This window comes from Parus major, chromosome 3, assembly GCF_001522545.3.
Source record: "Parus major isolate Abel chromosome 3, Parus_major1.1, whole genome shotgun sequence".
NCBI lineage: Eukaryota > Metazoa > Chordata > Aves > Passeriformes > Paridae > Parus > Parus major.
Genome location: NC_031770.1, coordinates 30,082,596 through 30,108,724, shown reverse-complemented (window position 1 = coordinate 30,108,724; position 26,129 = coordinate 30,082,596). Strand labels below are relative to the sequence as shown.

The following is a 26,129-nucleotide window of genomic DNA, read 5'->3' as shown; positions in this document are numbered from 1 at the left end:
CATTTAATTTTAGTTCTGCTGCACTTGTGTAAAGGCTTTAGTTATAAATTTATAAGGAAAATATCAAGTGGCTAGTTACAAGGTACGATCTGTCTTACTCTGTAGACACTGCAAACCTATCCACATCCTGCTTAAAACTCTATAGAAAAAAACTCACTGCTTATGTGAAGTGAATTATGACAGCAAGAAACACATTACAGAATGTTAAGCACCAATACATTTTACAATTTTGTTTTAGATCTTGATGGAGTCAAGGTATGGAGGGTAAGGTTTAAGATATTTGAAAGATCCTCATTATTTACTTAAAAGAGGCTGCTGATGGGTTTTATGTAGTTTCTTTTCAATTAATTGTATGAATTAACAGAACTTATATATATTTAATATGCAATAGTGGCCTGATGTAGATCAGTCTATTTAAATTTGGGAATTTGGATTTTGGGGTCACTGATTAGCTCAACAGATTTGGTTATGTCGAAGCTGTTTCCAAACAAGAGTTATTGCTGTTGATAGCACAGTTGATGATTGACCTAAACACTTAACTAACCGCTCTATGATTTAGCATACATAGTGTTTACTTAGTTGAATTCCTCATTAGTTAGTTGCTGAGAGGAAATGAGATTAGTAGGTTTTGTTTATGTTTTGGCAGATTCTTGTATAACACTTTCTTGTACTGCTGCATTGCTAAGATGATAAATAGGAAATGCTGAGTTTTCCAAAAAAGAAAAGCTTCTACTTGTTTCTTTGAGCTTTAGGTGATTTGTTATAATTTGCAAGTGATAGCCATGTACATCCTACTTTTCAGAGCTTCCACAAAGAGACTGAAATGTAAGATAAATACATTTTTCATTAATATTTCTATTCTACTAAACCTAAACTTGGAACACCAATCACATGAAAGTATTTATTTGTACTTTAGAGACACAAAGAGTTCCCTAAACTGGAAAAACAATTTGTCAAATTCACATTATACAGAATGTTAGCTGTTAATAAATCAGTGTGTTCTGCACTAGAGTAGTTCAAAATCATAAAATGGAATTGCTTTCCAAAGTACATAAAAGAAGTGTGATTCAACATGGACCAGGAAATACCTATGTTTAGTAGAGATAGAAATGAGTTCAGCTACAAAAGTATAAAGTTCGGAAAACTGCAGAGGAGATTGAAAATCAAATTATTTGTTATCCTACTGCAAACGTAAAGGGAGATTTGTGAATGGAAGGTGTGTATGAGGAATGCTGAGTGATTTCTACTGGATATATAATTTGCTACGTACAGGAGCAAAATTTGCATGATGGCTGGATAAGAGCAGAGGGCAAAGTTGCTTGTACACTGTGCAACCTGTGAGTAGTCATTTGAGCTCAATTTCAGAGGAAGGACAGAATTTGTTGCAATGGATGGGTATTATCAAGCTCCATCTTTGGCAGACAAACAGAAAGAACTCAAGCTTTATTTTTTCTTTCTTTTATCACTAAGAGGAGTGAGAATGATGTGGAAACATATAAGGTTGAAAGAGATTTGTGAGAAAAGCAACAAAAATTTCTCACTACACCTTGGACCATGAAAATGGAAAAATCTTACTTTAATTGATAGCATTGATAGAAATCATGAATCAATGAGTATTTTCATTATAGACATTCTTCTGTGTTTCTCTTGCTGAGGTTTTGTACACTTTGAAATATTGAAAAACTTAAGACTGATGTAAGCACAACTGAATTCTGATATAGAATCATAGAGTCTGTTCTATTTTTTTTCCTTGTGCAACTTGAGTTTCGAGTGATTTCCTGGGAGGGCCTTTTATCTAGTTAGAGATGCCCTGAATAACATGGTTGGGTTAAAACCAAAAGTCATTATCTTTCATGAGTAACAAAGCAAACATAGTTCTTGTAACTCAGTGTCCTTCACTGAAAATCTAAATATAATGAATGATTTCAAGGCATTTAAATGACTTGTGTGTTAAACCCCCTTGTCAGGAGCCTTTGAAAATCTTACATTACCATCCATACTTACGTAATGCAATCGAACAGTGATTGTAGGTTTGTGGGTCTGAATCCAGAGTCAGATATCTTAGTGGGGTTATTTACTTCAGTGGCAGAGTCAGCATTGGATGGGCTTATTTATTACTTCACCTAAGTGCATTTAAAATGTAATTGTGTAGTCCATTTCTTTTTAAAAAAACATTTATATGTTTAATAATATAATAAATTTGTTTAAGCTTTTGACAACTCTGAAAGAAATTCATGTTGGAATAAATAATATAGTTTTACATTTAATTTTTTTCCCCAAATGGAAATGCATCACAGCAAAAACTGTTGTATATGGAATCTGTAGTACACATTCAGTTTTATACTAAAAATTCAGAAGATTTTAAAGGAATGCCATGAAATAAGATAACTAACTATGGTTCCATCCCTGGTTTGCACATCTGAAAATAAGTAATAACTACATTGTGACATTAATATTTTTGAATATCCATGTGAAATGTTTTTCTATGGCTGTGGACAGGAGTGCAGTTGTTTAATCATCATTTCACAATAATTATTTAATAATTTCGTAAGCAGGTTTTGTTTTTTTTTACTTCTTACTGGTTGCTCTTTCAATTGTTTAATTACTGGTGGAGATCGTCTTGTGTGTGTACAAAAATATAAATGTTTTCCCTATTAGTAAGATACATTAGTAAGATTCATCACTCCACAGTAACCTACTATTGTTTCTGATCATAGACTATTTTGGAAGAAATGCTTTATCAGCATTATGTTCACGTTCTGTTTATGACTATTTTTTTGACAGACCCCATAGCAGTATACCAAATTTTTGCATCATTTGACTTACTTTCAGTTTTGAGTTGGAAATTCCTTCAGGTATTTGTTGTGCTTCAAAAATATACAGTACTTTTTCTTTGCAAAATGTTGTGGATTTGTTGCATGAATATGTTCACAGCCTGCAAAATAGCCTACAAGATCGAGGGAAAAATTTTGAAATCCTAAATATAATGGGTCCATTCTGTTGCATTTTAACCCCTATATGAAATTTTCTGCAGCAGAATTTTCTGCAGGGTTGTGGGTTCGATCCCCGTATGGGCCATTCACGTTAAGAGTTGGACATGGTAATCCTTGTCGTTCCCTTCCAATTCAGACTGTTCAGTGATTTTTATATATATATATATATATATATATATTTATATTTACATATATATATTTCTCTATATCTCTATATGTCATTTGTATTGAAGCTATGTGCTTTCTTACTAAATCGAACATTTAATCTGTTATAGCTGACTTCAGCAAAGAAGCTGTGTTACCTTTTTTAAACTTTAAGATACAGGGAAACAAAACTCCTTATGTGATGCATAGGAAAAGCAAAAGTTTTATCAATATTTAGAAATCCAGTAATTACAGTTCTTGGATGACTTGCAAATGAAATTTGGAGAGAATAAAATTTTGGGGTCTGAAGCCCAAGCCATTTGAAAATACTAAGCCACTTTTTAAAAAAGGACTACTGAAAGAAAGTGTCTCACTTGCTTTTATTCTTTATAGACACACTTAAAGACTGAAATTTTTCAGTAGAACTGGTGAGCCTGTCAAACTACTACTTTGCTTCTGCTGAAGTTACTAAAGTCTCAAGAGCAGAAATGAGAGTTCCTGCAAACTTTTACTGAGGGAGCAGGAAGTGAGTTGAAGTTTTGATTTTATTTACTTTGGCATTGCTCAAGCATTTAGTGAATGACTCTCATTCTATTTAAATATAGTAAATGTTGATATTTATTTTTATAGATTCTTTGCTTGGCAATACTACCTTCTAATGTGTTCATTCTCTCACCTTGTGATTTGCTAATTTATTGTGCCAAAAAGAAAAACAGGAAAAAATAGATCAGGATTCTTGTTATACAGTGTAAAAAGGAGGCAAACAGTTACATTCCTGTGTAATTGCTCGTATTTTCTTTTCTATAGTGGGTAAGTTTTCTGGGTTGTTTTGCTTGTATGATACTGAATACCATAATATGCTAAGTTGTAATATTTATCCCATTTCATTTAATACAGTATTCAGCATTTTCCCTTCCAATAACACAAAAGACTACCACATCAATAAATGTATTTGATTACTGAATTATAATTTTGGTGAGTGGTATTTCTTTCCTGTAGATCTATTTGCAGACATGGGCATTTGCAGCCTAAATTATCATATAGTAGTACCCAGATGGCATTCACTGCAGCTTTACAATGCAGGTGTAAGCAGGTTATGATTTAACTTGGATTTTGTAGAGCTGAGGGATGATCTTCTGAACTTGCTGTAAGTCCTGTTGTGACTCACCCATTGGTACTAGAGCATGGTATCCTGCTTTTGTAATACATTTCCTTTATAAATTAAATTCTTTTTAGTGTTTTCAGTAGTTCAGCTGATTCAGTGTTTAGAACAGCAGAAACCCATGTGTGCTGATAGTTTGAGTTGTAAAATATATCACAGATGTTAGAGTACCTAGAGAATTATAAATGTTCAGTGCAAATTAGCAGAGGCCAGAGTACGGATTTTGTTAACACAGTGGACAGACACTATGTTAACTCCTGTCTCTGTGGGTACTTCTCTGTGATGACACATCATTTTTAGGGTACTAGATACAACCCATGGATGTTAGACCAATGGTGTATTTGAAAGTACATTGAGTCGTTAATATTTTTTAATTGAATAAACTGTAAATTTAATTTTCTGGCCTTGGTTATGTATGAAGGCTAAGGGGAGGTGAGCACCATCTAATAAAAGATGAGCAGTCTCTCCCCAACTTCCTTTCCTGCTTTTATATTGCGATATCTGATATTTGAATTTTTTTTTTTTAAAGTTCTCCAGACTTGTTAAGACAATAACTAAACTGAGATTTGGACTCAGGTCCACTTTCCCTTAGTGGGTCAGTTAGATACACTGGAACAATTTGCCATTTCTTCATAGGATGTGCTCAAGAAAAAAGAGGTGGAATATTTAATATTTAACAACCTCCTGTGTTAGTAAGCACAGTGGGATGCAGCTGGTCTTTCTTAGAAATGCTTTTGATTTAATGCATACCGAACTCATACCATAAATGTCTCTCAGGAAAATAAATGATTTTAAGAATTATATTTACAAGATATTTTCGAAGTTGGCTATAGTAGCATACATGTCACAGCACCTGCATTATTTATTTTGAGCCAAATTCACCGTAATACCTTTAAGAAAGTAAAGATTAAACTTCTGATTAGAGAGTATTGTTGTTGTAGATTTGTCTTCTCAGGTAGTAATCAAGTAAATAACAGAGTTATTTACACTGGTTCCAATTAACAAATCCTAGGAGTCTCCAGGTATGATGGGTGATAGCTGCAAGTTAGCCAATGCGTAAGTGATTAGAATACACAGTTATTACTGTTTTTCCTGATACAGAACAAATCATTCCTAATGCTGTCAATCAGCACTGCTCACAATCTATTGTAGATACATTTTTATTCACAATATTGTAGAACTATTGTGAGCAGTGTTGAATGACAGCATAAGGAATGATTTGTTCTGTGTCAGGGATAACAGCAGCAGCGTTTACAGTGACAAGTGTTAGTTAAAATTTCAAACAGTGAGTCCTTTAAGCCTGAGATAACAGGCTGTATGGAGAAAGATACTTCAGACGTATCTGTGAATCTGTTCTTTGCCACGATCCTTTCTCTACTTCTGTGGGTACAGATGCTCATACTGAAATATAAGGGATTGATTTTTCAGGTATGCTGCAGTTGAACATGCCGAGAGAAGTTCTTGGTCACAGTCAAAAACAAAACAATTGAGGACTCTGACAAGGTCCCCAGCACTTCGATATTTTAAAAATAGTGTTTTACTAGGATAGCTGTATTAGCTACCAAATCTGATTATGTGGAGACAAATTTCTGTTGCTTCCTTTTAGAATTTTGAGAAATGTGGTTCTACGCAATATTTTGAAAAGGTATAGAGTTGAAAGATGCAAAAATAAGTGACTCAGAATAATCTAGCATAAAAATGCGAGTGTTCTATTAGGACATTGTGACACTTGTCTGATAGATCCAATTCAGCACTTATGCTGTTTGGGCTGTTTTTTGTGAACTGTGCTCATTCTGTTTCAGGTCTTATGGAAGATACTTCATGCTGTTGACTTCCTGATCATGTCATGACAGTAGTAGTGACCATATAGCTGCAAAAGAGAATGGAATTATATTGGTCTATTTAAAAGAAAAACAGAAAAGCATCTGTATAATTATTAACATCTAATATTAAGACTCAAGATAATTTTATTTTAACAGAGTTCTTCTATCAGGTGTTTGAAGAGTTTCAGTTTTCTCTGTGGAATAAATTAATAACCATAGACTAGTAGTATGTCAGTAAAAGAAAATAGCAAAGACTGGAAGAATGTCTACAAAAAGAATGTGTGGTGCTCTTCATCTGTGTTTTGAAAAAGCTTTAGTGCAGTAACTTAATAAACCTAGTTCTTCTATAGTAGAACCCAATTGTACGGCTGCAATTACAGAAAGAGCAGCAGCAGCCAGACCTATAAGCTAACTGTAGGACATAAGATTGAAAATAATAATAATATTAGTAATAATAGCAACAAATTTAGTATTTGCTATTATATCAGTGATAGGCTTAAAATCTGCATTTAGTAAATAACTTCTCCCTCTAGAATTGTAGTGGGGTATTTAAGATGCTTTTTTTACTGAAAAAACTTGGAAGTACTAATTTCTATTGTAATTGCTCTTGGAGATCATGTATTTGCATTCAGAATGCTGGAAAATGCAAGACATGGACACTGATACATTACGTTACTTTAAAGTGGCTTCCTGCTTTTCAACCACAAATTCTGGGCATTATGGCTCAAGTCCTTTGGACTCAGGATGTTTATTACAATCTATATTTAAATGTGTTTAAATACCTTTAGCCCAGGTAAATTTATTTTAAGCATTTTCTATTCAAAGTAAAATTGAGAAGAGTTTTCAAATAACATAGCTGGATAAAGTAGAGTTGAGGCAGCTGTTCTTCCTGGGCACATGAATCATAGGATTTGAGTGAAAGAGCATGTTTGCTTGCAGTTCAATTACTGAACTTTACTGCATTGTTAACTCATTAACTTTTCAAAATCCCTTACTTGAAAAAAAGAATGGCATTTAGTAGCATTCCCTGGGCCAAACTCAGGTCTTGGAAATTGTGTTGAAGATATAGGGAGGAGCTGAGATTTTCAGATATTAAAATATCTCTCATGTTTAATGTTTTAATCACAGCTTAAGAAAACCTCAAAACCAACCAAACAAAAACCCCAAAATAATGTTCCCCTTCCTCCCAAAAAAACTACTCAATCTTTCAAGAACTGCCATTTCATTTTGGATTTCTTAATTGTGCAGATTTCCTACACCCCCCACTTTGGAATTTGTTTTTGAATGGACTGGTTTGGGATGTTTCGTAGAGCATACCCCTTAAGCAAGTGAAGGGTCTTGGGGTTGAAGACAGTTCCCATGGCCTGCATCCACTGTGTCTTAGAAGCTCCTGAGAAGGCAACTTTGTACTGAAAACTGCTGATAAGTGGATGCTGCTTTATATGAGCTATCAATGGAGCTGCCTATCAAATGTCATGTTTCACTGAATTAATGGTTGTTAGTGTATAACTGCTGTTGTATTTCTTTACCTATGTTTGTGCCTGGGTGCATATGTGGGAAAGAAAATATCACACCTTTTTCTGTGTTCATATTAATGTCTTGCTTTGTATAAGTCTTTGTTATTATCAGCCTAATTCTTGCTTGTAGTGTTTTGGGGTTTTTTTGAGGGCTTGTTTGCTTCATGAAGTGGTGTTACCAAACATGTTTGTGTTGCTTTGTTCCTTCTTTGTTCTAAATTTTTCTTGTTTTATTAAGTCTTTTTCAGGTGCTTTAGAAGTTGAATGTGTAACACAGAAACGTTGTGAAAGAATTATTTATAAACAGTTTTATGCTCATTAGAAATGTTGTATTGGTTGGAATGACACTGAACTGTTAGAAAACTCCAGAGTTATTTATGAGAGGATATCTATTCTCAAGGTTAAACATCCAAACAGTTGTTCTGAGCCAAGACTTTGTGTAATGTGTTGGTGAAAACACTAGTTCATAACATTCCTGCAGTATAGCAAGAGAGTTACACTCTGTTTCTTTACTCTGGGATGGTTCTTTTGAGGGTGGGAGCTGCTGTTCATTACCTGATAGATACAAAATCAGGGACAGGTGTCCACCTGAGAGCTATTAGAAAATTAACCAAAATTTCAGCATGACCAAGATGAGCATGGAAACCTGCTTTTGCTAAGAGTAAGATAGTCTTGGGTGGTTTATTCAAATTTAAGAAGTGACTGTTTATGTGGGGTTTTATTCCTACTTTCTTTGTCTTATTTTTCTGCTATTGTAACAGCAGGGCTGAATTGTTACCTGACAGTGTAGGTAGATCTGCTTCCAAGAGTGTTTTGTTTAATTAACTGGAGGATTGCTCCTAGTGTAGGCAAAATCTTAATAAAATTTAAATTCCTGAGGAGGAGCTGAAGTATTCTTGTTTTCTAAAATAGGATCATGAGACATAGCTTCATTTTCACACCTGAGAACTGAAAATGTCTGTGTGTAGTCAGTCAGGTATAAGAGACAGCAGTGACCAGCATAAGAGCCCCATTGCTTCTTGACTGTACAGTTGGGTATAAGGCATGCTAGGGATGGAAGAAAGTGAATTTCTTATGGTGAACTTCTAACTGAACTTTTGGGGACTCCTGAAACCTGTTTTAAATGGGAAGGAGGAAAAATTCCATCCTGGTACCTTCTTTCAGACGTGTTAATGAACAATGTAATAAGGTAGGATTGCTGCTACCTTGTCAAAATTCTTCAGCTGCTTTTCAGTAGGTGCCACAATTCTACTCTGGGGTGCAGTTCCAGAAGGATTCGATAACTAAGGAGTGCAGGGAGCCATAAAAGGGAGTTTGTCTCTCATTCACAAAATATTGCTGCTTTTTGGGGTTGTCTAAGCAGGTGAGAGATCCAGCTGGACAACCTGCTTATTACTAAATAGGACATAGCTCCCTACCCATCTCAGGACAGTAATGCTTTCTTGCTTTGTCTGAGGAATACACTTTCTTGGTTTTGGCTCTTCATTTGTGAACCTAGCTTCTTGTGCTTTTTAACTTATTGAAATGAATAGTCAAAAAAATAATTTGGATTCTAACTCATCCTGACAGAGCTTTTGCTTATATTTTGCATCTTTAAGTGCTTTCTCTCTCCATATTTGGGATGGTCAACACTTGAAACTCCTTTTTGCTTCATTAATGATTGACTTGTTGGACACAAAATATAAAGCTCTGCAACAAAGTTCTTCATATTATAATTTCGGTGTTGTGCTAGATTTTAAGAGAATACACATGGCGCAGAGTTTATAGCAAACCTTATTAGTATGATTTGTTAATACTAATGCAACAACAGCAATTTTAAACTAGTTTATATACCTTGTCCTTTTAAATGTTACTTGACATAAACCCTGCAGTCTTGGAAATACTTTGCAAAGCTGTTCCCCTCTCCCCCTCACCAAGAATTCAGATGTTCTAACCATTCTAAGCCATTATAATGGTAGGCATTTTTAAGTATACATTTTGTGCCATGGAAAAAGAACTTGGATTAAAAAAATTCAACACTTCTCTATGCATTTGCAAAGAGAAGAGACACACTGGGCTTTAAATCAGCAAGAATCAAACATTTTTTACTTTCTATGCTAAATCTGGCAGTTCAGATCAAGAAGTATTTTAGGAGGGTTTCCTGGCAAGGTTTGATATGTAATTACTTATTCCTCTAAGTCCGGGGACAAAATGGTTTCTATCTTGAGGTTTCTTCCAGCTGCTTTTTTTTTTTTTTCCTAAGAATGTTTTACTATGTAGTATTTATTTACTGATGCTGTGGTAAAAGGAATAACAGAAATAGAATAGACTTTTGAGTGGTGCATATCAGCAGAGTATTTATTGGAGTGTTGGATCTGAAGAAAAAGATGAAGTTAATATCTCATATTGTAAATCACGGGAGGATGATTGTGTTGTCATAGGGCAATGTTAGTTATTACCTGCAATATACAGCTAAGTAATATCCTTGAGGGAATTGGTGGAAGGTGGCAACTTTCAAGTTTTATTCCTACTTCTCTAAAGGCCTCTTTAGCTCTTAGAATTCCAATGTTTTAATTGTCCTTTAAATAGTAGGCTACACATCTTGAAAAAGATTTTTGAAGAGTTATCAGGGATGTTTTGTATATGATTTTGCTGCAGAGATTGGTTTTTTTGAAGTTTAGAGTTATGTATTCATGGAAATACGAACCATTTAGCTTTGACTCAAGGGCAACACCATTGTAAGTTCAGCTAGAAACCTAGATGAATCAGATCGAAGTTCTCACAACCTGTTTTAGCTAGTGTTGGGGGTTAGGTGTCCTTTTAGTTCTGGCTCACCTGTGTAATTTTTACCTATCAGTTGTGGGGAAAACCTGGCTGCAGGTACTTGGTGGGTACTTGAGAAGAAGTGAAGAGTTCGGCTGGGCCCAGGGGGGAAGTGGGACAGGAAGAATGGGAGGGTGGGGGCAGTTTTGCTGACTTCTTCAGCTTCAGAGAAGGACACTTGGCTGAGAGCTGTTGCTGCGGAGAGAAGGGAATTCGCCATCATGCACATGGAGCTGCTGCTGCTGCTTCTCCTTCTTCCTCGCACCCCCTGTCCTGGAGGGACATGTGACGGTGCCAGCCACCTCCATGGAGCTGCTGATACACCTCAGCCAGCGGCCCAGGATCTCTGCTCATTCTTGCTGTTCCAGCTGAGTGTTCCTCAGAGCCCTGCAGGAGCACCGGGACTGACTGCCCCAGGGGGTTTGTGAAGCAAAACCCTCTCCTCCATCCCTTCCCGTCTTGGCTGAGAAGGCTGTCACGGGGTCCCTGGCTATGTTTTGTTGTTAATGCTGTAGTTATTGTTGTTTGTGTGCCTCATTATACATACTAGTAAAGAACTGTTATTCCTATCCCCAGATCTCTCTCTGAGAGCCCTTGATTTCAAAATTATAATAATTCGAAAGGAGGGGGGTCTACATTTTTTCATTCCAAGGGAGGCTCCTGCCCTCCCTAGCAGACAGCTGTCTTCCAAAACCAAGACAGCTAGTTTAAATGCACTGGATTCTTTTGCAGTTTATTTTAAGAATTGTTGGAGAAGGCTTTCAGTGAAAAGTCTTATTGGTGTTTTTGTGTGTCTTGTAAGACTCAGTTACTTTACTGTGTATTTTCCATATTCTCCCCTCTTAGTATTTGTGTATTTGTGCTCTTTTCTAGACTAATTATCAACTGAGCACTTCAGTGTCTTTATGTATTTAAAACATAAAAAGTCTTTCAGTCATAGCATTTTAAAAGGATGCTTTAGTGTGCCCATTGGAAAAAATAATAAATTAGGATCCAGCTACTTCATTGGACTACATCAGCATATCTTCTGAGTGTGGAAAGCTGCCAGAAGGGCATTGCACTAGTACACTGTAATGTTCATAAAATTTGTCCTCCGTTTCATTTCAAATTGAGGTAAGAATGTGTGGCTCACTGACTGAAGCATCATTTTCAGCAGCTTACCAAAATCTTTAGATGATAAGCAAGATTTAAATTGTGGTGAAAATGAGAAGTCCAACACCAGAATACTGATGTTTTTAAAGCACAACCTCCTATAGTAGGTGTAATCATAAAAGAATGTTACTGGTAACACTTTTATAATCGAACCAAATTCTTAACCCTGAGCATATAGGTGTAGAATAGATCATGAAGTAGAAGACTGTGAATGCATTTGTGGGATATTTAATTTCAGATGTAAGTTCACTTAAAAAAGTGTTTCTGAATGCATGTGACTTTCGAGTTGCCAAGTTCTCTGTAGGTCCACCTGCCTTTGCCATGTTCCACTTCTGCTCTTTTATGTGGAAGGAATCTGACATGCATCATTTATTAAGAATAATTGAACCACCTCAGTTTAAAAATAATTGTTTAAACTGCCCAAAAAAAACTTGCCTATATTCCCTTAACAAGATTATAAATTACAGAGGACCTATAAATACCAAATATGCAGCATATATGAAATCAGTGAGGTGACTTCTGATTTAGAAAAGTATTTTTTTTTTAAAAAAGTGATTTTTTTTCAGTGGGTAGTGTACAGGATATATAGAACTTTCAAAGGATAACTGAGTATCTTACTAACACAGCCTAATTAACCTCCCTTCTGTACAAGGTGAAGTGTTAGATGCTCTGAATGAATGTTGAAACGTGTCAGGGGAATACAGAATGGGATCAATTTTCTTTTAATGATAAATAATCCTTTTAATTTATTTGGATGAAAGTAAACGTGTCTGCTATAGTTTTGCTTTTGCCATGTGCAAGGATTCAGCTCAGAGTGAATTCTTAGCAGAGGTCTAAGGCTTTGAAAATTGCTTTCTAATGGAAATGGTGACAGATCATTAACTACAGTAGTAAAAATACATTGATTTAACATGTGTTAAATCATCCCAAGTTGTAAAATGCATGACATAGTATGTTCTGAGCCTATAGGGAGTATCTTTGTGGTTTTAACTAATTAATGACATGATTCATACTACGTTAATATTTCTCAAACATAGGGCCCCGACAGTATTGGACAGGTATCATTCCGGGGCTGAGATACATTTGTACTGTAGTGACACTGTGATCCCACTGTAATTGCTGTCCTGGAATGGGACCAAGAAGCGTTTACCATGCTGCATTTAATCACCAGTGCAATTACAGGCACACTGAAGTAGATACGTTTTCCTGCTATCAATTCATAGCAACTTCTGAATTGTAACAAACTATTACTAGATATGCTGGAAGACTTTGTTTCCAATAAAAATGCAGAAGCTGAAATTGTATAGTCATACTTAATTAGCTTCTGTGGTTTTGATATGTTTAAATGCACATCTGCTACATGAAAGCATTTTTTCTCCAAAATCCTTATTCTTCCATCATCAAGAGACAGATGAACAAAAACTTGTTTTAAGAATTATGATTATTTGGGTGTTGTTTTTCAAGCATTGAGAATACATACCTGTATGTAGTAGTAGAATTTTTACTCTGAGGCAGCTGCACAATTCTTGCCATTGGTGAGCATCTGCACCAATAATACTAGTTCACCATTACCTTAAAAAGTCTAGGTGGCATGCTAATACAGGTGAAAATGAGCATTTTGTATTGCCCTTTGGCACTTGTGTAGGGTAAAGCTAGTATTAGTTTTCAGTGTTTTTGGTGTCCTTTTGTTTTTTGTCTTAAAGATGGGATGGGGAAGTTATGAAGCACCTGGCCATCTGCTGGAAAATGGAGGATTTTGTTACCAAAACCTTCATTAGGTGTGCCTATCTAAATTTCTTGGCAGAGGTTTGTTTTTGGAGACTGAGTATCTTGAGATCAGTCAAATTTTGGTATACTTCTTTTTAACTCTTTGACTGCACAAAATTTCCACATGTAATTTGTTCTTGAATCTTCAGAGTGAGATTGTCTTTTGATTCTGTTTATTTTGATCAGTTGCTGCACGTCTAAATGTTGTAGCTTTGAGATTTAGGGCTAGAATTCAGTTGCATTCTCTGAATGTGGTTTTGTATTGGTAGTCATTTACAGGAAGAGGGGGAAGAAAAACCAAACTTCCAGTGAAGACAGAGTAGAATGTGCATTTGGATGGTACCTTCAATAACATATTGTAAAATGGCAGGGAATATGAGGAGTAATTGATGGTATAGAGCATAAAATTAAGTTTATAAGATCAAGTGCTCTTCTTGGAGCAGATAAAGCCACTCTATACCTTCACAAGAATGTAAAGGAAATACCATATGAAAATGGAATCAGGGAAGCAATCTCTTCAGTTTTCATAATTAGTTACATATCAATAGCAGTACATAATATGAGTACGTATAGGATTTGAAGTATATGATTTTTGCTATTTAATGCTCATTGCTGGCTCTCAGTTTGCATTATGCACCTTTAACTGGAGATGCAGATGTGCATTTTTCTGAGGTTGGGGCCTTGTAGCTAGCTGTCTGTGTGCATGTCTGAATGCTCAAATAGTTCCCTTTGTTGTGGCAAGACACAACAGCACAAGTAATGGATGATGGTTTGGAGAGCCTCAAATATGCATTTCCTGCTTATAAGTACAAACATGTTAGAATTTCCAGGATTTCCTATTTCTGTAAATTATTTCCTCTTTCAGAGTCCCTGTGTCATTACTACTGCTTTCATGGCCATGTTGTTAAGGGAGTGGGTTTTTTTCCTTTGTCAGGAGACGCAATTTTAGTACCCTTGCTTCTTTCAGACCAAACCCTGCAGAACTTGCATGCAATCATTCTGTCGCTTCTGGGGTTGAAGTATCCTCTGCATTTAACTTAGTTTTACTCTTGACCTTCTGAGCTTGCTTCACCTTGTGGTTTCCAATCTACATAATAATTTTGTGTCACACTTCAGTTAAATGGTTTCTTTTTGACTAATGGAAGTACCTTCGAAGAGGGTTTAACTGTATATTCTGCCTCAGTGGCAGAATGGCACTAATGGCAATAATGCCATTCTATTTGACTTGATTTATCTATAAATATAAATGTCTTTCTGATTAGCATCTCAAATTATGTATAAGTGGAGATTATAAATTATCTGTATAAAAATTACTTTCTAGGAAAATTGTACATATAAAATATATACTGTGAGTAGTTCTGGATTAGGTACTGTTCAGCATGAAGCTGATGTTATATGAGAGAAACCTAGGAATTACTATAGTATGTGCAGTTAAAAAATGTGTTGATTTGATATCTGATTTCAGAAGAATATCCTAAACCAGCTGCATCAGAAGGGTGTAGAAGTTTTGGGTGTCAGCCTAAAGACTTGCAGTCTAAAGCACACAATTCTCATTGCCAGGACTAACTTAGAATTCTAGCTTTGCTGTGCCTTATACACCACTACGGTCATGATTTTGCTATGTGTTCCTAGAAAGAGGAATTGTATTGCCTTCCCTAATAGTTATCCATGACCATTCCTTTTCCTATTTAGTGGAAACAGCAGGCTGTGTAGTGATCAAGACTGATATTTCATAACTAGGGTGTTTCAGATAAAATTGTCTCTAGAATTAGGAGATATTGCAGATGTATGATATATTTGAGAAGGTTGTCAGGAACAAAGAAATTTTACATTTTCGTGTTCTTCCCTGGCACTATGAGCTTCTGGTAAATTCTGGAGTCACTGAGAAATAATTAAACCAGTGATGTGGTTGACATGTGCTTCAAGAGAGAATGGTAGTATGCAGGTTTGCTACTTTTTAAGTCTGGTGAGTGAACCCTTGCCTGCTGGAAAGAGGAGATACTAGCAATAAGAGGGGGGATTTGCAGTGTAACAAGAAGATGTGAAACATTTTACTTGACAGACAGTGACTTACTAGATTTGATGTATATAAATTGCGTAATGCATTTTCTTCATAAAACTTTTACTAATTAAATACTGCATTTTCACAAAGAAGCTGATTGTTGATCAATGCTGTTACTCTGTCTTTGCTGTTTTCTTAGTTCTAGTGTAGTATTGGTGTATCTGCTCTCACATAAGTGACTGTCTAAAACTATTAAAAAAACATTCAAGGTTCAGGTTCTCATCATAGTAGCAGCTTCAGACCGACTTGGATGCCTTGAAAAGGTGTATACAAGGATCAAAGAGAAAGTGATCCTTGAAACTGTAACAATGTTTCTTGGCTTACAATGTCCTTTCAGAAAATTTCATGGGATTTTGTGTGTTAGACATACATGGCAGCCTTTTCTCTCTTTTTCATAGAGCTCTATGTTTTGTTTGCATCTGTGTTTTCCATTGTTGGTGTGCTGATAAGTAAATATTTTATGAGGCTTTGGATTGATATTTAACAGCTGAGATGGTTGATTATACCACTGAAAACATTTGTCATTGCCTGTTCCAATGTCATCAGTATGAACCAGCTGAACTCTGCCTTTCTTTTTCTTTGCTGCCCCTGGGGTTTAATGGCTTTGCAGAGAAGGTCCTGCCTGGCATATTGAGCTTCTCCAGAAGGTCTAACCCATAAGCAATGAGTACTGAACTGCAGCACACTAATGCTGTAGGTGTTGACTCACCATGCTGTTTTTAATTGCGGTTCTCTTGAAGGTAGATGATCCATGCAGACTGTCAACACATTGAGTCTTTGGGGTATCTACCAATCTGATGATATATTTGTATGGCTACAAATGCTGTTCTGCTTTTCTTTTATATGTGAATTAACTTTTCTCCTGTGCACATACTGTTTGCATTTAAAACTAGTTTCTATGTGTCTGTGGCTCTTGCTATAGCCAGCAAATGGTTATGGCTCAAATCTCCACTGATATGTGATCTTACAGAATTTTTGAGCCTGATGTAAACCAGCTTTCAGATGTGCACGAATTGAAAAGCATGTGTAATGTTTTGATGTGAGTGATACCAAGATATGATTGACCAAGTCTGGATGTACTTTATTACTGGAAAGTCATTCAAAATAACCATGTGCAAATTCGGACAGGGGGAATCTATAATTCTGATATGTGTTCATTTTTGATATAATTGCTTTGAAAAAATTTTCAGGTTTTTTTGTCTCAAGGAAACAAGCAGTTTTTTATAATTGATGTGTTGTTAGACATAGGTCTCTCAAAATTCCATTCCTGTTTGGCTGGAGGTAGAAAACTACTGTTTTGGTAGTCTCAGTTGTTTCTTTGTATGCATTTTTCTAGAGAGAAAAATGCAACTGATTTGTCTAAAAGATATGTTCCAGATGGAGGCTGCCCTGAGGAGGAAAAAATTTCTTATGGGCATGGACAGTTTTGTTACAACCTTGCCTGTTAGTAGGTACTTTCAGACTTTCCCAGGATAGTGTTAATGCCTGTAAATAATGGCAGAGTTGATTCAGGAATGCAGAGCAAATCAAATACTGGGCAGTGTGCACAGAAACCAGTTTGTTCCTGCCTAAAGATTCTCCAACACATAGCGAACTTTTGAAAATATTCTCCAGGTCACTCTGTAAAGGAGATGTGATGTTCTAACTTTTTGTAAATTGGGGAAAACATAGTGTATTGCTTTGGGTATTTTCGTGTGAGCCCTAGAGAGGTCTTACAACCTTAATTTTTATTTTATTTTATTTTTTGAATTTTTATGAGGCTGCTGACTGTGGCATATGCACTTTGTAGACACCTGGGAGGCTTAAGATATTGATGCTGTTCTCCTGCTGTTTTTCTCTCAACTGAAGGTTGCTGCCCTCAAAGCTGAGCCACCCTTATGAATCATATGAGCTATCCTAGTCCATGTTAGTGCAAAGTCAGGCTATTTTAAATTACTGCAGAATGCAGCTGCAGGTAGTCATGAACACCTTGATGTAATAAACCATTCCTTAAACCATTCTAGCTAGACTTCCAAGAGCACATCTGTCTGTGTCCTTATAAGTACAATACTTAATCTCTCCATTGCTGTATCAGGATTCATCAGGACTGGAGAGTTGCTGCCAAGGGGAGTCTAATATTCAAGTGGAATGTATTTGTGCTTCCTGTCTATCCTTATTATCAAATTGCAATACAAAGATTTGAATGATGAATGTGTAACATATACATTGAATGGTAAAGTAAGTTTATTTTCATATATGAGGTAAACGTGTAGAAGTCATGTTTTGGAAACTCTTGGAAAGAGATTACTGTACAAAGTCTCTGTCCGTACTCTTGTTTCTAGTTCAGCCACTTCTAGCCATTTAGCTTTGATTCCTAGCCATTTAAGTTCTTACCTTCTCTGTACCCTTGCTTCATTTCCCCCAAAGCTTCCCTGTATTGATTAGAAATAAAACGAATTTTTTAGCTCTATTCTTTTTTTATTTTTTGCCCCAGGTCCAGCAAGACTATGAATCTCTGTTCCAAATGCTTTGCTGGTAAGTGCAGTAAAAGGTTTTGTGTTTCCCTTAGATTATTGAAACCACATTGTTGGCATTTCCCTTAGGATTTGTGCATGAGTTTCTCTTCCTTAAGTGTGTATATGTGATGAGATTTTCCTCACTTTGGTGCGTCCTTTATTTGCTAATGTAGAACCCCTTGTGTAAATGTACCCCTCAAACCTTGTTCTTGAAGTTTAGGGAATTTAGGTACATCCTTGAACTACAGAGCTCAGTTGCCAGCACAGCTCCTGTACAGATGATGTGATTTCCACAACACATAAGTCTGAATTGTAATTTGGAATTTTGTAGGATTTATTTTCTAATAACTTCTGATATATAGAATGGATAAAAAAATAAAAGGAAAAGTTGGTATAGAGCACCTCATTCCATTTCCTTTAACTTGCAGTCCTTGAACATTAAATCATCAGTAAGTCATCAGTAGGCTGTTCTAATTACTTCATATTTTCTTATTCTTAGGTTATTGCTAATGTGTAAAATCTTAGGAATTATTATTGACCTTTTCCTGTTAGCAGCTTCTAACTTTGCCCTTCTGAATGAATTTTTTGTATTACTTAGAATTTTAAGCTTAGTTTTAATTGTAATTAAAATCCTGACATAGCTTAACTGCCTTGGGGCAATAGATAACATTTTAAAAGGTTCAGTATTTTTTTAAACTTCAAAGCTTTTTTAGCATTTTTTAAACAAAAAATGAATTTTGACTTAGATTTCAGATTGGGTTCAGCATCACTTCATTAAACAAACACGTGAGAAATGAAGATTTTTAAAAGGTTGTTCAGCACAATGTATTTCTCTGGCTGTTTTCCAAAGGTATGGGTCTCTGGAAAGGGTATATTGAAGAAAAGTGAAAGTGATTTCTTGTACTCTTTCCCTACTGACCACAGTCATAAACAAGTCTTTCATTTGACTCAGTAGGACTGTTATGTTCATATTAGCACTGTAAATAACTTGTGTTTGTGTACTCAGCAATGCTGGGATTCTGATTCTGAGACATCAAAACAGCCCATCCCTCATTTGCTGAGTTTAGCAGATTGCCCAGCACTTCATAGCCAGCAGACCAGGCATTAGGCAGAGCATCTTTTCTTGTGGCTTTTACTGGTTTGGATTTTTTTTTGTTTGTAATTTTGTTTCTTTTTAATGAGAAAGAAAGTTCTTGGCTTGTATTCTGCAATTTTTCTGAAATGCCATTACCTCTGATAAAGTTAATTTTTCTCTGCTGTAAAACTGTAAGATGAGACCCTGTGTGATTGGCAGGGTGGGGATGGGAGAGCTTATGTTTTTCAAATTTCAAGATGATTCTTAGAGCCAGTTTATTTTAATAACAGAAGTCTTTCAAGTGTTTTAGTAACTTAAAGTGCTGCTAGTGGTTGGAATAAAGATACTGTTGAAGGTACTGTGGAAAATGACAAATTTACTCTGTGTTATTTAGATTTTAACTATGGTTCCTTCAACAATTAGTATTGAAATAACAAGTTCTTTTGGAGTGATAACTCAAAACCTCTCAGTGTCATCATTCCAATATAAAAGTATTTTTCTATTATTTCTTTTTTACCCCTCATGTTACTGAAGTATTTTTTGCATATTTTCTATACTAGCTACAGATTTGTTTCTACAGGTTTCTAGCTACAGATTGATATAGAAAGATATGTACTCCTGTCTCTATACATTTAACCATCACAGGTAGTAAGATTTTAGGGGAAGTAATGTGTTGAAAGATGTTTTTCACTGTTTCAGGTGCTCCGGAGAAAGGATATCAAAAATAATTCCTCTTTTTTCTCTTTTAATATGGCAGGTTATTTATTCAAATGTATTGGAAGCAGAGGGAAAATTTCAAAATATTATTTCTCTTGACCATCATTTCCTTTTTCTTTTATTTCAGAAAAAAGAAATCCACACAATGAAAAAGGTTAGTAACTCTTTAAATTACTTTTTATGTTAATTTTTTTCTAGATGGAAGAATCCAGTCTTCCTTTTTTTTAAAAAAGAATAAATTTTATTAGCAGGAAGAACCCTTACATTTGTGTAAGCATTCCTTTTATATATATATATATTAGGGGAGAAGGGCATCAAGTCCTCAGGGGATGAAATGTTGTTTTATCAGTGCAGTATAATTTATTCCTGGAACCTTCCTACCTTAGAAAATTTTTCAGAGTTTCTGAACTATGAACAGGTTTGTAAATACATGATCATGAAGTCTTTGCTTCTGCATTTCCTGGCTTCCCCATTTGTTCTGGTTCTGCCAGGACAGGGTTAATTTCTGCAGTAGCCAGGAGGGGGCATCGCTGGGACTGGAGGTTATCCTGTACCACTTTACCTCATTGAAAAGGGTGAGGGAAAAGGGACACTCCTCCAGGGAGAAGGGGTTGGCTTCCAGTCAAGAAAGTCTGGCAGAGGGAGTGGTTGGGTAATGCCAGTTCTGATCATTTTGCATATGAACCACTCTCCTCTCTCTGATACATTTTTGTTTTCAGTGTTGTTGCTGTTAATGTTTGTTTTCTTATCTCATTGCTGTTTCCAGTAAATTTTTCTTAATTCAGCCTGTGATCTTTACCTTTGTGCCTCCAATTCACCTCTCCAGCCCGTCACAAGGGGAGGGGGAAGTGAGGGAGCAGTTTATGGTTTGGAGTTTCAGTGGGACTCTTAATTCAGGAATATCATTCCTAAACCATGACACCCATCCCTTGGGGAGAAAATGATCAAGTTTGACCTCCATCAGATTAATTAGCCCAGAATTGGAGCAAAGGGTGATGTCAGTTTGCCTTGTTGTTAGACCAAATGCTTTTGTTTTCTAAATTCATTATCAAAACAAATTGACTGAATTTTCACTCACATTTGTCCAAGGAAAAGATAAACTGCAAAAGCAACTAGATAATATAGCAGGGAGACTGGCATTCCTTCTTTGACTATCTTTTGTATTTTTTCTTATATTAAACTTAGGAATACTGCTTACAAGTTATTACAGAGATTAAGTTGCTCAGTTTTCTATGGCAGGAATGAGCTGCATATTGCACAGATACATGCAGCCCTTTGCCTGTAACTGCCCAATGTTTTGATCTAAATCCAGAAAGTTCACTAAGCTTTTCTGTACAGCCACAAAATTGCTGTTCATTTGCCACAGCAAATTAACAGACTAGTTCTTAGCTTGCACATAAGGGTTCATAAATACTGTAGAAGACCTTGAATTTAGGTGCCTTCTACAGCTGTCTTTGCCTCCTCTTCACACCATCTGCCTGTTCCAATAAGGAATACCTGACTTGTTTTACTTAAACGCTGTAGAAGCAGCAGAAATGTTCAAGAGCTTCTCTGAAATAATTTCAGGTTAATTGTATTTCTTCATAGCACTTCACAACATTCTATCTCCAATTCAGCGCTGACCATGTGTTATCCATGCCTCCATGTCTCCAGAGACAGAACAAGTGTAACTCTACGTATTGAAGTGCTTCACATAAATAGGCTCTTTAGGTGGTGAAGACAGTTGCTTCAGACTTCCCATGCATCTAGAATATAAATGCAGTAAAGTGGTGTAGGTTTTGGTGGGGTTTTTTTGGTCAGAATACAGTCTGGTAAGTAAAAAAATGTAAATTATGGCCAGAGTATCTCTCTTAGTGGCACTGCATCTTTCAAGAATGCTGCAGTCTTTTTTCTTTCAATATAGTAAATTGCAGATTCTGAGTGATTAAATACAGGACAGTGATGAGTTAAAATTTTCAGAAGTACTCTATTAATTTATCTTGGCTCCAATTAGGTTTATGGAAGTTCTAGTATCAACTTCAGGTAGGGACATTGTTTGAGTACTTTCTGAAATGCCAGTTTGGTAAGGTAGGATCTTTCAGGCAGGGATTCTGCATTTATGGAAACAGCACCTGGTATCTCAATAATTCAATTTTAATTGGAACCTCTGGGAATCAGAGTCACAGAATGAACTGTTACTAAGTAAGAACAAAAATTTAAATAGAGAAAATTATAAGAAAACACTTTCTACTTACATCACCCCCAAAAATGCAGTCTATCTTTAATGCATTTGATTGTGAGTCTGGAAGGCTTAATTTGTGTTATGTTCCTATCAGCAATGAAAAGAGAGGTACAGGAAGTGGATTTCAGCTTGTTCAGTAGTGTGTGGAGCTAAAGGTAAGTGCAGCACTGGATGGTTTGGTGGAGAGTTGCAATTACAAAACTAGAAGATAAAATATGATTTTATTTGTGAATCAAAATCCTAGGCATTCTGTCTGAACATGTAATTGAAAGTTCTGGAGGTGGCTATTCATCCCTTAATCCAGCTCTGCAATATTTTTATTCATGTTGTGCAAAGTACTAGATCACCATCACTGAAACTGAAAAAATAACTCAGCCATATAACCCAAGAATTGTCTGAGTTTCAGGGGCTTCAACTCATAGTTCAGTCTTACTCTTAGGTTGAAATAAAACACATTTTTTTAATTACTGAATTCTTGATAACTAAAAAAATTAAATTTTTTTTATCTTCATTATACTAGCAGAAAGTCAGTATTGCTAGAACTGCATTTGTATTTTCAATACGTATGTTTAACTCTATGCTAGGTTATTATGAAATTTTGAAACTTTAATAGTATTTTTTATGTTCCTGAATTGAAAAGATGTAATAAGGAATGAAAAATAGACATTAATATGTACTATATATCATCTGAGTCTTGAAGTATCAGATTATTCACCTATTGCCTGAACTCAGATGTCTGACTGTAGAGTTACTTCATATTTTTGCATATCTTAACCTTCCTCCTTTGTTGAGCAGTCCTTAATTTTGTCATGCTTAAGTTACGTGCAGTTGTTGGAGCTTACAAAATGGGCAGTTTTTTGTGTCTCAGTCTTACTGAATAGTACAATTTCCTTTTCTCTCAGTTTTTGTAAATCTTTCGAGCTCTTTAGAACTTGTCTGCTGTTGCTGCCATGTCTGGCAGTAATAACTCCTGTTGTAAGCATGAGCTGGCAAAAATCAGTGTTTCTGCCTAAATAGATTTTGCTGTTAATTACCTGCTGATTTGATTTTTAGTCAAGCTTTTAGCTTGCTTGCTGGAAACCTTTTCAGCAGATGCATTTTGCATGTTGCTAGTTCAGATGATGCTTTTTTGACTGTACCCTATTGTATGGTAATTACTAAATTATGCTTCATTCAGCATTGTGTTCATAAGGTTTTCAGTTCTAAATGAATGATACAAATCTGTTGTGTTTGTATTTTTCATATGCTTGTAATTTCTGCTGTGAATCCACGAGTTTTATTACTTTGTTAGAAAAGCAGCAAGAAGCATTTCCAGAAATTTGAAAACATCACTAAAACTAGTTTTCTTAACCTTTGCACAAGACATTTCTTTTTTCAGTAAGGTATTCCCTTTGTTGGCTTCTAATAGAAGCCAGTGCCTCAATATGTTGCATCATTAGGTTAGAATTTGCTGCTGTATTCATGTTTTTGCATTTTGAAGAACATGGACTGCTTGCTACAAAAAATGACCCTCACTGGCTGGAGTTTGAAAGTAGTCAAGCTTCATCTTTAACGTCTGTTACACAGTCAAGCTTGCAGCTAAATATTTGTTTGGAAAATTGTATAGCTGTTACAGTGGCAACAAAAATGTTTTTTATTTCTAGAGCACCTTCTAGTAAAGAATATAACATTTCAGATAAAACTGTAGATACTGTTTGGCATACATTTGATTTATTTTTGTACTCTGTACCCAAAGAATTTCCAGATGGGATAACCTGGTAGGAAAAAGATGTCTTAAGTGTAGTTACTAAGCTTGAAATATGAGATGTGTGTTAAGCTTGAAAAAGAAAGTCACCATTAAGTGGAAGTAAGAAAAAAATTGGATAAACTGCTTCAGTTATTTATACACTTGATTTGCACTGCTGGCCCAAATAATTCCTTTTACTCTGTTACCACACATTATTCTTTGGCTTTAAAAAACCCCTAAAATCTAAGTAGTTGCTTTGTTTGCATTGTTAAAACAAGACGATATTTTGTGGAAAGGTTAGGAAGGGATTTTTAGTTGACTCCTTTTACCCTAAACTGTCCTAAAGGTTTGGAGGGGAAATACAGATCAGGAGAAAATTAGTTTATTCAAATACAGTTGTATTATCTAAGCTTAGGACTAATAATTTTATATTTGTCAAAAGTAAACATCAACCACATCATCCAGCATATTTATAAGGTACCTTTATAGGTCTTATTATATACAGGAGAATTGGAAATTTGGGAGAGAGAGATACCTAAAGCTTTCTAGCCTTGCTGAAGTTACAGACTGCATGTTGAGTGAAGTTAGTAAAACATTACTTGAGGGGTCCATACCTACACTGTCATGGCATGGAAGCTGCAGAGTAAAGTGCTCCTGTGTTGCTTTGTGTCACTACTGATGTGATTTGGCTGTGCATTGTATAAAAAGGTGTGGAAGACGCTGTGTAGAAGGTACAACAATCACCTTCCTGGAACCTGGCTGTGTAAAGGCATTGTGTGCACAGCAGTGCAACGAGGGATGTCAGCAGGGAGAATGGCTAGTGGCTTGGCTGCTGGTTTGGTGTGCTCAATTATTTTGTCCTTCTTCATCCTCCTTTAACTTCTCCAGATAAAATAGTGGGAAGGGGCAAGCACTGATGGAGGACAGACCCATGAAATTTCTGTGCAATTGTTAGTGGAAGAAAGAGTTTCTTCCACAGCTGTCACTCAAATGTTGTGTATTGAGGTAGGACAGATTTTTCTTTTTCTCTTTTCTTCTTTCTGGCTGCTTTAAGTTAGTGGGGCATTATCTTGTCACATAAGTGTTTCTTCACCAATGCAATGTAGTAAAATTGAATGCCTTTTAATTAATAACCATTATAATTTTATAGTCAATCAGTCATATCATCAAACTACGCTGTAGGACATTAGTGCTGGTTGGTTTTTGTCTTGCAAAATTCAATCTAGTAGACTGGGGCTAATTTGTTAAAAATATAAATTATAAAATATAAATATAATAAGTACATATTATTATATATATATATATATTTATTATATAATAAATACAATAAGTTATATAAATTACACTAAAACAAAAATATGACTCTTTCTCAGTACTGGCTACTTGAAAAAACTGCCAAAGAATCTTAATTTAATTTTTTGCTCTTGTCTTGACAAGACATCATTGGTGTTTTCCATGTATTTTCTTATCTCAGGGGATTGCCAGTCTCATTGTATAGATTGATCTACAGGCAAAGAAAAGTGCTCAAGCTCTTTTTTTCCTCAGAATTATATTATTTTTAATTTTTCATAGCTTTGTTTACTAGTATTTTATTTTCTTTATGGTAAAGCCAGTTTCTTTCTCTTTCCTTAGTATCTTGTTCCCCTTCTAACTCATAACCTCTCCAAATGACTCGTTGAAGCACCAGCTGTAATTTAGTTTCTTGTATATAGATTGTTTATGTAAAAACACTGTTCAGAAGTACAACTTAATTGTAATGATGTTTGCACTTTGCCGGTGTGAAAGTGAAGTTACCTTTTGAGGATGTGCAACCCACAGGTTTAATTTATGTAACTTCTTTATTACTCCATTCTCTTATAAATGCATGCATAAGATAGAAGAAGGAATGTTACTCTTTTTTTTCTAATTTAGCAATTTGCTTGATTTATGGAAAAGTCTGTGCTCTGTTTTGTGTATTTGCTCATTTGTGACCCTTCTATAGTTTATAGAGACACTACTGATTTGTTCCTTAGCCTCCCTGTGGAGTTTGTTCCATATTACAGTCTAATTCCATGTCCATGTTGTGCACTCCTGAGATGTTAATTTGTATATTTTGATGCAGTTAGTTTCATCGTGTTTTTATAATCCAAACTGAATCTAACGAGCTATGTGCTTTGGGGACCCAGCCTTGCCTTGCCAATAGAACAAGTGGTTACTGAGGGAGATTATGTTTTAAATAAAACATGGTACTTTTGCATGGGACCAGCAGCCTTCAGGGAATAAAAAGAGGTTATTTAACTCTTTTCTGCCTGAGAAGAGAGGGCAATATCAGAATGCATATTTTAGAAACATTCAATGCATTCCTTTAAAAGTGTTATGGAGATTCATGATTTGTCTTTTACATAAAATGTGGTTTGCTATTGGAGATGTGTTAGGCACTACTGCCTGCAGAGTATTTAGGAATTCATAAGGATATCTGTCAAGCTGACTGCAT

The 26,129-nt window shown here is 35.6% G+C and overlaps 1 protein-coding gene across 2 annotated transcripts in view; it reads left to right on the top strand.

Moving 5' to 3' along the window:
• ZFAND3 (zinc finger AN1-type containing 3) overlaps window positions 1-26,129 on the top strand; it is a 162,323-nt gene that overhangs the window by 13,903 nt on the left and 122,291 nt on the right. For both annotated transcript variants that reach the window (XM_015621347.3, XM_033512576.1), the window contains 2 exons: window positions 17,896-17,936; window positions 19,837-19,863. In XM_015621347.3, the coding sequence (XP_015476833.1) occupies window positions 17,909-17,936; window positions 19,837-19,863 (55 nt within the window). In that variant the 5' untranslated portion in view covers window positions 17,896-17,908. Of the gene's footprint in view, window positions 1-17,895; window positions 17,937-19,836; window positions 19,864-26,129 lie in introns of those variants that run through there.